Below are 14572 nucleotides of genomic sequence, written 5' to 3'. Positions count from 1 at the left end.
AACCTGCAAATGAACGAGTGAAGTAACGCAGCGGTGCCTGAGCCCTACGGGAGATACCGGGAGGCTGTCGCTTTGTAACGCACAGTGTGTCCCTGTCACCAGAGGATCCGAACGGAGGACGCAAACAATGCGAACAACCCATTCGTGAGGTGGCGAAGGACAGAACCGAACGGGTTTCAGAAGTGAGCGAACAACCCCCCTCTAGAACAAGACAGACGGACGGACAAGCGGATCCATCGCAGTCCACGTTTGAGAGACTCTAGGTGCGGAGGCTACTTACTGTTCCGTGGACCGAAGCGAGCGGAGCCGAGATTTAAATGTTCTAACAGTAGCACCGCCGCTTTGCGAGCGAGCGCCAGTGAGAGGGAGCTGCCCAGCGAGAGAACCACAGCGGGATCGAAGGAGAGCAGAAGCGGGATTGGCAACCAGTTTCTAGCCTTTTCATTTGCATTTGTTTCCCTGGCTGCCGTTACCGGTAACGCTTTCAAGCTGTGTTCTTTAACCATGGGATGTACTTTGAGCGCAGAGGAGAGGGCTGCTCTGGACCGGAGCAAAGCCATCGAGAAGAACCTCAAAGAAGACGGGCTCACCGCGGCCAAAGACGTCAAGCTGTTGCTGCTCGGTAAGAGGACGCCGCTTCGATCAGCCGCCGGGCGAATTCAAAGAGATCAAATCCTTTTGAATGTTGTAAACCAGATGGGAAACGATAGACTAAATTCAATTTATAGAGTGCATCCGAACACACCCTAAATTGAAATTGCATCGCACGTCCGTTAAACTTAGGCCCCCGTACATATAAAATGCAAGGACGGGGGTCCCAGCGCATTGATTCGTGGATTGACCTCTTAATTATTCATGGCGGTCAGCTTCACAGGGATGAAAAGGATGTTTGGAAAGAATGGGTGCGCCCTTCTGCCATCTCCACCCAGCTCGTTCACCGAAGAGGATGATTCTCTCTCTCTCTCTCTCTCTCTCTCTCTCTCTCTCTCTCTCTCTCTCTCTCTCTCTCTCTCTCTCTCTCTCTCCTCCCCTCTCTTTCTCTCTCTCTCTCTCTCTCTCTCTCTCTCTCCTCCCCTCTCTTTCTCTCTCGCACCCCCCTTTCACCCTCTCCATCTTGCGCTCTCACACATGCACGCGCAGAGGTGCTCAAATCCACCCAGTTTACGTTGTCTTTTCTCTCGTCCCCGCAGGGGCTGGAGAGTCAGGAAAAAGCACCATCGTGAAACAGATGAAGTAAGTCTCTATTAAGCATGGTCTAATAAATCTACACTGTATAATATCGCCCTGCCTCTCTTTCTGGAACATGTAAGACAGACATTGAATTGTGATTGAACCTTATGAAATGTTGTTTTGCGTGTCTGGTTTTTGATTTTACAATGCTCACAGTAACCCCTCATTGACTACAGACAGATCATAGGGATGGGGGGATAAGGTAATCTCGGCTAAATTGTCTGGAAAAAAACGGTCAGCACAAATATCTCTGCCTCGAGACTATAATAATTTGAAAACATTTGCAATACAACTTCAAACATACCTATACCCAATAACAGTAACACAATAACAACATTTTTAAAATTTGCCGCACGGACGTTTGCTGTTGACTTGCCACGTACCTCCCATAGAGAAATACTCAAAAATTAAAAGACGTCCAAGATTTGGTGTCACTTTGAAATTTAAAAAAAAGGACAAAAATAGTAGGCTACGTTCGATGCCAAGCTAGCCGGTCCAGTCAGTCGACAGCTACTGTGGAACTCAGCTTTGATGCTTTAAAAAAAAAAAAAAAAAAAAAAAAACTAGCAGTGAACAATCCTAACCCTCCTCAAAAGTTTGAAAACACATTCAAATTCAAATGGTCTCAAACATATTAGGAGGTCAATAAATTCAAGCTATTAACTTCAAAACACACAACTGAGAAGTGAAAGTCATTTCAGAAAAGGCACCGTCCACATCATAAAGCTGAACTTGAATTCATTAAAATACCAAAATGTGCAAAGCACCAACATGAGCAAAAGGTGTATAATCACATTGTTATCATGTTTGATCATCTACAGATTTTAATTTAATTCTACTTCCGGGCGCCGCTTATATGACTGTGGCTGCCGTGAGACTTCAAAGGATGGCAAGGGGTAACTGTTCAGTTACTGTATAAGGTTTAATAGTTTAAGATTTAAGTAAATACCATATGTGTACAGTTCCGCAGTAATATTTGTCTTAAAAATATGCATAGAATGAAGACTTTTCACATTTAAAAAAAAATCCGATTGAAGGGTGGGGGACACTACACGGTTTGGTTCTCACTCATCGCGGGACGGTTCCAGTCCCCATTGACTACGAAAAATGAGGGATCACTGTACTTACTATATTGTTGCACTAATCCTCCAATAAACCATATCCACAGGATTCAGCTATTTCATTTTTTCTCTGTCAGTTGCCCACACTGCTTTATTAACAATGTTCACAGCCTGTCATCCAATCATGATACCCACCCTCCTCCCCTTCAATCTCTAGTATTGCATCTTATTCAGACAGTTCAGTGCACTTAAGCCAATAATAGACTTTGTCCATGGCCATAGTGACATATGACATACATATCACATGAATACATGATTCAGTGGATCCAGATGAGCCTGCTTCTCAGATGTTTATGATCATTCTAGTAGTGCAGCATTTTCTATATGTTGACCGAAGTCCCATTGGAGTCACTGAATATATAGTGTAGTATATACTTTGAAATCTGCACACATTGATTCCAGTGGCTTGTGATGAATCGCTGAAGTCAATAAATGACCGAATAGATAACTTTCTGTTCATTGGGTTGCATTCAGTGGACACTATTGTTGTTTGCAGCATATTCTAAAAAAAAAAAACAAAAAAAAAACTGTCTCATGCTGCATCCGCACGTGCATGTAAAGCGAAACAGGCAGCATGTTTGAATTTGCAGTCAATGTAGTTCACCTGACGGGGCGTGATTGCACTTGGAGTGGGGAGACAGTGGCGAAGAATTTCGCTCATTTCCCCTATTAAGTAAAATAAATGGAACTTTTGTCGCTCTTTGTGCCGCGACAGAGAATCAGCTATTGGAACTTTCAATGTAATATACACGGAGCAGTAATTAGCCATGGCGGCGGCTTGGTGGGCGCTTGAAGCTGTACAACATGGCCAGCTGAGCTTTTAATATCGTTCACAGCAAAAACCTGTTCAAAAGACTTGGTTCGTTCGTGAACATCACATCCCTAGTGTGTGCGTATCTTCTATTTTGGTCCTCCAGACCACTAGAGGCAGTGGTTAAAGCACGGAATACGCCTTCACACAAGCGTAAGACCAGAATGCATCCCAACAAATGTCAGTAGCGCATCTGTTTGAATGTCATCAGGGTTCTGCTCTTTATGTAGTTTGTAGTTTTGCTTTTATTTTTTTTTTCTTCACTGGTAGCCTACTGATCATGTTGGTCAGGCCTGCGTTCGCCAAGTCATGCGGTTTGCCATGGCTTGTTTTGGCTGCATGTCACACTCGCTCTCAGCTCCAGGCACCTAACCTTGGTTGTATTGGAAGGAACTCCAGTGGGTACTCAATATTTTAAATGAAACAAATATGCAAAACTCCTTTAAAAATAACTATTGAATTAACGAAATGTTTCATTTCTTATTTTTGTTCAGTAGGTAATTAAATTTCATTACCGTATTTTCCGCACTATAAGGCGCAAAGGATTATAAAGCGCCCCCCTCCAATTAATGACATATTTTAAAACTTTTTCCATTTATAAGGTGCAACCGTAGAAGCAGTCAAACTTTATTAGTAGATTACAAAGCAGCTTTCTGACAACTCCATTCACTCCCAAAATGAATAAGCAACTGTCTTATGTTTTATTTTATTAGTATTTCCGTGACAGTTTATCTTTTAACAGCAAGGTATAACATGTAATGCAACATTTATATCAGGGACCTTTTCCTCCAGTGCAATCACAATATAGTAATACTCAAAGTAAAACAGAATAAAAACCCAAATAATAACTCTAAACTCTCAATAGCATAATAACTCAATGTCAATATGACCAACCTTGTTCAACTGTAAACACACAAAAGAAACAGGTAAAGTTTACTTAGTCAGTTCATTCCCCATCTACGAATCCCAATCTCAATATTGATCCATATATAAGGCGCACCGGATTATAAGGCGCACCATCAGCTTTTTAATAAAATTAAGGCTTTTAGGTGCGCCTTATAGTGCGGAAAATACGGTACTTTAAAAACCCAGATTCTCCCCTATTCTAGAATGGTTTGACCCAACTGTTAATTGTCAAGTTAACGATTTATTTTTGTGAACACATCTCTATTATGATCCCAAAAAAAGGACACTTTAGGTTGAATATGTTTCTGTGGGCAAATATATATTCATAATTAAGTTAATGATTTATTTTTGTGAACAAATCTCTACTGTAATCTCAAAAGGGGACGCTTTATGTTAAATATTTTTCTGTGGACAACTATTTATTCATAATTATTTCGTTTGAGAACATGTCTGACACTTTATGTTGATTATTTTTGTGGACAATTGTTCATTAATAATTAAGTTGTTTCTTTTTGATAACATATAGTCTATGATCCAAAAGAGGACACTTTATGTTGATTATTGAAAAGTTCTAAAGCTTAAAGTTTAATAAATCAGACACTGATGGCATGTTTTAAGTCTTTTTTTTTTCAACCAAAAATGCTTTGCACTGGGGGTACATCGCTGAAAAAAGGTCGAGAATCACTGTACTAGATCATTATTCCAGCACGAAAATAACAATGTGCCCTTTTTTATGCAAATGACTTTCTGTCACTTAAGAGTGACTCAAGAGTTGAGGATGAGGCAACTCTGTGAAAATAAAGTTATGCGCGTTTTTACACTCCATGCTCATGTCTACCAAAATATTGACTCTTCTGTACGCATGTTGGAGTGCAATTATAAAATGATTCTCAAGCTAGTCAATCCTTACTAACTCTAGACTCTGCTTTGATTCTGAATGTCATTAACTGTAGTGTTTGTGTATGTAGTTAGATGCTGTATCTTTGCTTGTACTGTATGAAACACCTTGTAAAAGTGGTGGCTTTCTGTTAGCTGATTTGGTTCCATTTCCTTTATCATTTAAGGCTTGAGAAGGGCAGGTTGCTGTGTTGCCCAACGAGAATGTTTAGTCTGCAATAATTGCTATACTTGTGATGTTCCGAGATAATGGAGAGGAAGCTGGGTAACACTTTATTGTGTCATAAACCTTCCAACTTGTATCTCCTTACGGGGAGTTCGAAGGATCTCTAGTCTTGCGTTTGTTTCAAATGCCTTGACTGCATTTCCTATCATGGATTTCAGTGGCCACGGACGTGGGTGTCTGCATGTGTGGGTGTGTGTATATGTTATGTTCAGAGAGTGGGGAGATTATTTGGTAACATTTGGAGGATCCACAAGAGATTATAAATATATATAAATATATATATATATATATATATATATATATATATATATATATATATATATATATATATATATATATATATATATACACACACACACACACACACACACACACACACACACACGTTATGGCCCTCGAGAAAACATATTGGCTCTGAAGTTAATGCAGTTGTGTGAGTAAAGAATGATTAGAGCTTGTAACAGTGATAACATCTCAACCCAGGAACACAGATGACGCATGATTCTGAGTATTCTGATCATGTGATGCAGTTTAAAGAGCGAGACTTAACAAGGTATAAACAAAAGTGATCGCATTACTTGTGTCAACATGTATATGTTATACGTATGTTATATGTTCGTGGATGCACGTTCCCCAAATATGAAATTTCTTTTGACTTAGACACTTAGACGCTCTGCCCTGGAGGTGACCTGGTCAAGACATCTGTTGTTGCTCCAAGAAAGACATGGGGCTATGGCTCACATGTTGGCAATCATTATAAGCATATAAATCAACAACGGGATTATAATGAAAAGACTCTTATCTTTTGACGTCAACCTTATGGTTAGTAAAATCTGCCTCACAATTTCGTGGTTTTGGCAAGAGATCTGGGGTCAGTTTTTGATTTTGCTTTGTCTCTGTTTTCCTCAAATGCATGGTATTCTCAAAAAAATTCTGAAGTGTAAATAGGCGCAAGATAAGTTTGTTAATGTGATTGCCTTGGGAATCTATGGTATACTCTGTCTCCAGGATGAGATGAGTTTAAGTTAACGTCAACCTTAATCGGGACAAGACTTACAGAAAATGTATGTATCTACAAAATGTATTGAGTGATCAAGTTTGAATTTTTGTTTGAATACATCGTTTAAGATATAGTAAATTGGATCAAACAAACATCCATCCCTCCCTTTTCAACTTATTTTCACAATTAATACAATTATGAAGTAAAAAAATCAAAATCATGTATTTCAAATTTGAACATGGCTGTGAACATCCCCCAGTGCAAACTGCCTGTAGCCAGTGAACCAGGATAGGTACCAGGCTGACCTGCAGCCAGCAGTCTAATCTGATCAACATATCCCCCTGAATGCCTCCTGGTAAACATCTGAATACATTTTTTTAAGGTGTCTTCAAATGATTTTAATTCATTTGAGACCCTTTTTGTGGCTTCACTCTAGCCTTCACTCTTGGTTTTTTGGTTTCATGGTTGTTCACTGAGCTGTACCTTCAATCATTAACTGCACTGTACTGATTACCAAACAATATTGTGTTGGAATGAAATGTGCAAGGACACCTGAAGTTCGCAGTTGTTTTGTGGTTTTTAGAAGTCTTTTTTTTAGAGTATTTAGAAGTCATACCCAGATAGAGGAGAGCCACTGCTTTATCACACTTCAAGCATCCCCTTGAAACTGGAGCCACTTAGAGGACTGAGAGTACCTGGCGATATTGTTCTGGCCTTTGAACTCAAGCGTGACTAGACAACCATGTCAGCAAAACATCTGTACAGTGCTTGCAGTTTTGCCCTGAAGACTAACATACAACAGACCCAGTGTGCTCTTGGAACAAAAGGAGTTGAAGAGTTTGGTTTACTGATTTGAGCTGATCAATTTTTCTCTGAACAAACATCTGAAAATGCGAAAACAGTTTATGCTGAAAGTTGAAAGTTGTCAACTTCTCAAATAGCTTTAGCGGTGTAGTAAAGTAACTTGTCAAATGTCAAACAATCTAGATGCTACTGTTTAGTGGCTTAGTTTTTGGTGTTTGTATTTTAACCAGTAAGTGGTGGCCAAGCACAAAATAGGTCTAGAGTGCTCAAGAAAAAGAAAACGGAGATAATGTTTAATGACTTTAAAAGCGCTTGTGCGCTAGTGCTAACCGCGATTGCCAGTAGTTAGCATACGGAAATGTTGTTGGTGTCTAAAAAATTTTATGTACAGAAAAAAAAAATAATAAGCAAAGGACAAGTATAAAGACAGTAACAACAAAACTTTGCCTTGGAGCTAAGCATGCAAATGTTGTGATATCAGTTGCTATGCAGCTGCTCTGATCATGTATTGTCAGTTGCTATGCAGTTGCTATGATCATGTAACGTTAGTTCCTAACTTGCTATGCAATTGTGGTTGTGACGGTTGGTGACTGGTTGGTTCCTTAACGTAGAAGTTGCACTTTAGTTTGAGTTTTTTAGGATTGATGCCTTCTCGTATTTGAGAAGTGATCTGTGATCTCAGTAACATGTTGTCAGAATGTCAAGCTAGCATGCTGTCATGTCAAGCTGTCTTCATAGTTTCTTTTCTAATCTTGTTTAGTCTGCTGCCTGGGTAGTTTTCCAAGTCTAGTTTGCGTGTCTAGTTTACTAGTCAGATCTAGTTTCCGATTCTCATTGTGCTTACATTTGATTTCTGTTCATGACCTTCTACTTTCCCCTTTTTAAGCCTGGGTCTGCTTCTGGATTCAAATTCTTCTCCTTCTGCTTAGGACAGCGAACATAACATGATCCAACCCAGACCACAGGTGATCTATGATCATAGTTACTTCAGCCCTTAGAACCTGTGATGTCGTTTTTAGTCAACAGCAACTGGAAAAAAAAGCAGCCTCCTGGGATGGACAAAAAGGTGAAGATTTTGTTGCTTGATTCAGATTCCACAAACTCATTATTTATGAGAATACCGTGCTTAGACAAGTAAGGGTGTGTATTGTCACGAAAAGGCCTTTCCTGACTTCTCCTTTAATTTTTGCTATCCGTTCTACTTAATAATTTTTGCCATACTCACAAGATTGGAGGTGATTGGCAAAAGAGAGAACAAACATTGATTTCGCACGGCCACGATGCTTCCCATAAGCTTCTCCCACCGTCGAGGTTGTGAAGTCGAGTATGTGTGGTTTCTCTAAAACAGGCGATAATTAGGTTTGGGCCTCAGAAGAGGAGAATAAGGGAGAGGAGGTTGGGGGGAAGTTGGAAGAAAAAATGGGGCTGTGTTTTTTGCTGAAAGGATGGGGGGTGGGAGGGGCGGGGGCTGTAGAAGACAAGATGTAGAGTGGGGATAGATGAGGGAGGCTGGGAAAGAGTTTTAATGCCCAATGTCCAGAATGAGTGAGAAGAGCAAGTTTGCATAGAAAGGCACTGGGCTCCAGGCACAAGCAAACAATTTGTAGTTGGAGAGCTGGAGTTGCAAAGGGCTTGGGAGAGATCACATGAGTCTGAAAAACAATGAAGGGGCCAATTGTTTGGGCGCCAAACTAAAGCAACTAGAGACAGGGATTTATTCTATTCCTAATTTATTTTATTTGTAAATGCTTTTAAATGTATTTTTAATTGTGGAGCACAGTGTGTTATTGTACCTTGTGTATGAAATTGGCAGTATAAATGAATCAGTTACTTTTGCATTTGAAAAAAAAGTTCTAAAGTATCACAATGTGTATCATGTCTGTTATTAAATAAGCAAAATGAAAATACAACATATAACAAAGAGCAGAACTGCGAGCGAGGCTTGAAAGCCACGCCTTTATTGGACTCTGCTCCCTTCTGATAATTATTAGCCTCGCGGTCTATGGAACAGCTCAACTCAAAGAAGCCATGAGTGTGGTGGTGGTTGTCGGAAATGGAGAGGCCGGGAGGATATGTTGGCACCAACTGTTGTGGATCTAACTGGTCATCTGAAGGAGTCTGTCAACCAGATACTCATCCTTCATTGGTTAAATATAGCCATGGGTGTGCTCATCACCAGAATGATTTGATTGGCTGCCTGAGTGAGCTGTGAAATAACAGCTTGTTATCTTCAGTATGTGCGTTTGTGTGTATGTGTTTGTGTGCTTTTATGTGCATATGTGTCTGACAAAATTGCTTGTGTGTGTTTGCTATTATATCCTAAAATTAGCAGACATATAAGGTTTGTGAAGCAAAATCATTGGTAATTAAAGTTTTAATGCCACCCTACATTTAAATGTTTTTCTATTTTGTTCTAGCAATACCCGATTTAACTCAGTCGCCACAATAACGTTGAGATGTCAAAGATCCATTTTTACTGGGCTGGCAGTGAAAAAGTGAACTCATTCACTCTAAATGAGAGCGAATGAGTTAATTAAGCAAAAAGTGGTAGTTATTTATTTCAATTTTATTCTGCTTTGTATTTTTTATTTTGGCCACTAATTGGCAAGTGCAGTTTGTTGGGTTGATAATAAAGTTCTGAACCCTGAATAAAAATACAAATTTGCTGTTTTTTCTTCAGGATTCTGCTATTTAGCTCCAACCTGAGATTAAATTAGCTGGTTAAGCACTCATTTTCACAAAAAAGACATTTTCACAGAAAAGAATTTTTCTCTACAAACACACTGCGGGCTTCCTAAACACCTGTATCATAGTACTGTATATCAGCAGTTCCCAACCTTTTTATCACCGCGGACCGGTCAACCTGTCCAGGGGGGCAGCTGCTGGCTGCTCTAAAAATGACATCATCCTACTCACTATGTATGCAATATCAACAGCGGCCAGAAGCAGCGCAAAAAAACCAAAGATCAAGCACAAATGTATGAACTGTGAAACTAAATCATTACCAAAACATTGTTTCGGGTGCAGTCCACGCGACCCCTTACCAGATGATCCATGGACCGGTACCGGTCCGTGGACCGGGGGTTGGGGACCACTCCAGTATATGATATACAGCAATATACTTTGAGTCCACTTTCTTTATGAATCTGATGAAAGCTTTATTTTTTTTGTCATTGTGTGCAAAGTTTTATTTATTTCTTTTAACTCAAAATTGCGACAGTCATTCAGCAGATGATTCTTTCTGGCTTTTCTGGCTAAATGGACAATCCCAATATCATTGTGTTTGTGTGTGTTTAGAATATGTACCACATTTGTGCAAAAACAAGTTTCTGATCGTTTTTGTGGAGCTGTTGATGTAGCCATGTGATTGTGGTCTTTTTGCACTACTGCCTTGGACTCATTTGCCTGATTCAATATCAGTCACGCTGTGAGACAATGTAGTCTTTTTATAGTGGCGGTCAGCTGACAGCAGTGGCTATGCGGCTTGTGGCTGGACGGATGCATGCTTGTTTTAGTATTTGCATCTCTTATTGCAGAAATGAAGAAAGCACCAAACTTGTCTATGAAACACTTTTGTCTTTTATCATTCTGTATATAACATGGACAAAAAGGATGAAATGTATCGTAATTAAAAATGTATTAGTGAACACGTAACTGTAATGATGTTAATGCCGGAATGTCACATGAGGAATATTAAGATGTACATTTAAAATAAAAAAATAAAAAATAAAAAAAGCATGCCTTCAGGTATTTGAAGTGAGAGCAGATTCTGTTAGGTGAAATCATAAATCTTTTACTTCAATATATGAGCAAATGAAGAAAGAATTAAAGTTCATTTGGTTTAGTCCAATGCACTGGTAAGTTTATTCGTCGATACTCTATACATTTCTAAACGCATGGAGAAATCTTTAGGTTTAATACAAAACACTATCGATGCCTTTCAGAAGTTCAGATCATTTATTGTATTGTATGATGTAATCAGTGAGAAGTTTTAAATATTCCTTCCATCTCTTTTGCCTTGAATTGCACTTCATTAAATCCTTCCGTGTCTGGGTCTTCAGTTCTCATTTAAGCAGTCACATCAAGAATATCAAGTTTGTGATTCACTTTTTCTTCAGTATTTCAGACAAAATAGTGTAGAACAGGAAACGCTTCATAAGCTTCATATTATTGACAGAGAGATGCATCCATTTTGTATACTGCTTACCCTGTTGGGGGCAGTTGGAATCAGCCGCAACTTATTTACACCCTGTACTGTATCAATCGAAGGGTGTCTGAATGAAGCATTAGCTGAGGACTGACCCCATGACTGTACAATAGATATTTTGATGTAACCAACGTGCTTAGAGCTGACCAAACTTTATCTTGTAGTTTGATTTTATCTGCCAGCCTAAACAAAACTCCTTTGAAAGATGAAATCCTCGTTGGTTGGTACTGTAAGTAACTGACGTTCACACTCGAGAGGACGGATGAACTGAATAATTACAGTTTGACCTTGCAATCTGGGACAACTGGGATAAAAATGTATGGTAAAATGTCTGCTACCTTATAACTGCCTCTCAGACTATTCATTATACATTTATTCATTTTCCAATCAGCCCTTTTGCCAATCAGAGAAAATACTTATGTTTTTTCCTCCTATTTTGTGCAATGTCATCGTGGTTTTGTGCTGAAAGGAAATATATCCACTACTTCAGCGTATTATTGACATGATACACAAAATTCACAAAAATTAGTGTTGATAGTTTTTCAATACTATAATTAATGGTAAATTAATACAAAATGTAAAATTTGTCATGCATTTTCACTTTCTTTAAATTAGATACCGTATCTGATTTCCTTCACAATAAAAGAAATCACAAATGCAAACAAGCAAGCTAAAAGGTAAAAGCTGAAAAGACCACAACTGTTCTGCTCTGTCAATCGATAGAAGTATACTGTACTTCCGCACTTGTGCTCTCGATTGCCCTTTGTTAAGCCTTATTGAATATTTTGCCGAACAGAAGGAAAATGTCACAGCACAAACCTAGAACCACTTTCCGTCTTCCCTATGCAACATCTCTGGAACTGTAGCAATGTATGTAAAGTAGTTAAAATAAGGTTTTGTTGAAAAGAATAAGTGGATACTGTACTCAGAGCACAGAGGTACAGTATGTGCCGTCAGGATGTTGCTACTTGACCGTAATGTGTGATGCCAGTGAGCAATTGCAGATTCCAAAGTGACTGAGGCATGCATTTCAAGGAACGCATGTGTTTGTGTAATGGAATCTATCAGAGCAGAGGGGCGCTGTAATAACACTCTTATTTATAGCTTTGTTTGTAAAAATTACATTCTATGAACTAGCTCATGCCCATCAACATGAATTCTTCCCCAAACACACAGAGACACACATGAGATGTGTGTCGGTGTCATTGCCCAGAAGTGTTGACAGGAGTTGGTCAGTATGCACTTGGTAAAAAGACAGCAAATGGAGTGGATGTGAAACATAGTGATAAAAGTCAACCCCAAATAGTTGTGTGTAGTAGTGTAAGGACAAACAATGGTGTCAAGTGACAATGCAGAACAGAAGTAAGATAAAGACCTAATTGCCCAGTGCAGTGTGGCTTTGTGTTTGTGCAAGGTAGATGCAAGTGTCTTCACATGAATAGGTGTGAAGATTGATGGAGTGGAGGGGATAATGAGAAAAAAAATCTGCTTTTCCCGTTACGAGTTTCAGAACAGCCAGGTCCTTCTTTGCCCTGGCTTTTCCATTACAACGAGCACCGATCAATAGGGAATGAGATGAACATTGAGACCATCCGCTGCATACTTCACCTGTGTTGAATTCTGCCACAGGTTTGAGTGGCGGAGTCTATATTTCCATTTTAGTCTTTGTTGTAGACCGTGTACTCTTTCTGTAGCAGCCAGTGTGTTTGTTGACTGACATCATGCAGTGTGCGGCGGTGAAAAAAAAGAGTAAAATGAATGTATTGAAAGACGGGCGGTTACCCTGATCTGTCTTGGCTTGAAGACCAATGGTAACCAATTAGGTGTTAGGACCCGCCCATCAAACTTTGACGGGAAAGGTTGACAGATAAAATTCAATCATGAAATGCTGGCAGTTGGCTTCGTGTTTCGTGAATTAATTTAATCTGTCAAACACGCTCGTTAAAGTTAGTAGGCGGTGCCAAAGTCTTTTTAGCTCAAATCTTGTCCAATCCAATGCTTTGGCGTGAAGTGGTTGGAAACATGACAGCTACGATAGCGGAAAACCTTCAGGAGTTTTCAAGCATGTTAGGTGGAGAGATTTTAGACCTTGCTGAAAGCAGGGCCTGCAGAAAACGTAAAGTGGAGAAAATGTATTGAAATTGAGTTATTTCCGATCACGACATTGACTCTCGAGTGTCCGAAGAAGTACGCCACATTGGTTACCCTGCTCTGCGTTGGCTTGAGGGGCAGGGTAACCAATCAGGGGTTGGGGCCCCCTCATCAAATTTTGATGGGAGATTTTGACATATGACAAATGAATTCATGAAACTCTGCAACACAGAACCGTGAAATAATTAATTAAATAGATAATTATATAAATGGTAATCTAATTACTTATTGACGCATTTAATGAAACCACGATTTATTATTTCATTAGTTAAACATTTAAAGACTGAATTTAACAGTGAATTAATTAATTACACTTTCATTTACCTATTTAATGGTACATTTATGCGACTCGTCGCGCAGTGGTGAGCACGTCCTCCTCACAGTTACGGGACCCGATTTTAAATCCACCTTTCTTCGGCCTTCCTGTTTGGGGTTTACTTGGGGGTTTCTCCAGGCGCTCCGGCTTCCTCCCACACTCCAAAAACATGCATTGCAGGTGTATTGAACATACTAAATTGCCCGTAGGTATGATTGGGTGCGTGAATGGTTGTTCGTCTCTGTGTGCCCTGCGATTGGCTGACAACCAGTTCAGGGTGTCCCCCAACAACTGCCCAAAGTCGGCTGGGATAGGCACCAGTAAGCCTGCCACCCTTGTGAGGATAAGCGCTTAGAGAAAATTAATGGATGGTACATTTTTTTATTGAATGTTGGCACTCATAATCATCTTTTATTGACAAAAATACCGTATGTTCTGTACCGTATGTTGCCTCTACATCCATAAGCCTAGTAAGGGCAAGTGGTTTGAAAAACGAATCAAAGAAATTAATAAGCTATAATAAGCAGGGGGGAAAAATCAGTAGTTTGACAGCACTGTGAAAGATTATATATACCGAAATACGTGACTGAAATGCGTGAGTCTCATGCTCATATCTTACGTGTTGAAAGCTCTGGGTTAAGTATTGTTATGAATCGCCTGATATTGTTTACTGTCATGCTAAGCCAGGGGTGTCAAACTCATTTTATTATTGTAGTTTCTGACAAAGAACCGTCATAAATTTTAAGTGTGTTTGTCACACACGTACCTAGTTTCATCGCTATAGTTTCTGTCAAAGGGCAGGGATAAATTTTAAAGTGTTTGTCACACACTTTTGAAATCAGAGGCTGGCAAAAACTGTTCAAAAGACAGATTGGGAACAAAAAACAAAATCTTATTATGTGG

The 14572-nt window shown here is 39.5% G+C and overlaps 1 protein-coding gene across 1 annotated transcript in view; it reads left to right on the top strand.

Annotated features, from left to right (window-relative positions):
- LOC148421933 (guanine nucleotide-binding protein G(o) subunit alpha) overlaps positions 1-14572 on the top strand; it is a 90748-nt gene continuing 76176 nt past the window's right edge. Inside the window, exons 1-2 of the mRNA XM_088416466.1 lie at positions 1-622; positions 1191-1233. Of these exons, the coding sequence (XP_088272592.1) occupies positions 505-622; positions 1191-1233 (161 nt within the window). The 5' untranslated portion in view covers positions 1-504. The remainder of the gene's footprint in view (positions 623-1190; positions 1234-14572) is intronic.

The sequence above is a fragment of the Hippichthys cyanospilos genome, chromosome 6 (assembly GCF_059441005.1).
Source record: "Hippichthys cyanospilos isolate Australia breed blue-spotted pipefish chromosome 6, RoL_Hcya_1.0, whole genome shotgun sequence".
NCBI classification, from domain to species: domain Eukaryota; kingdom Metazoa; phylum Chordata; class Actinopteri; order Syngnathiformes; family Syngnathidae; genus Hippichthys; species Hippichthys cyanospilos.
This window is presented reverse-complemented; position numbering and strand designations above follow the sequence as displayed.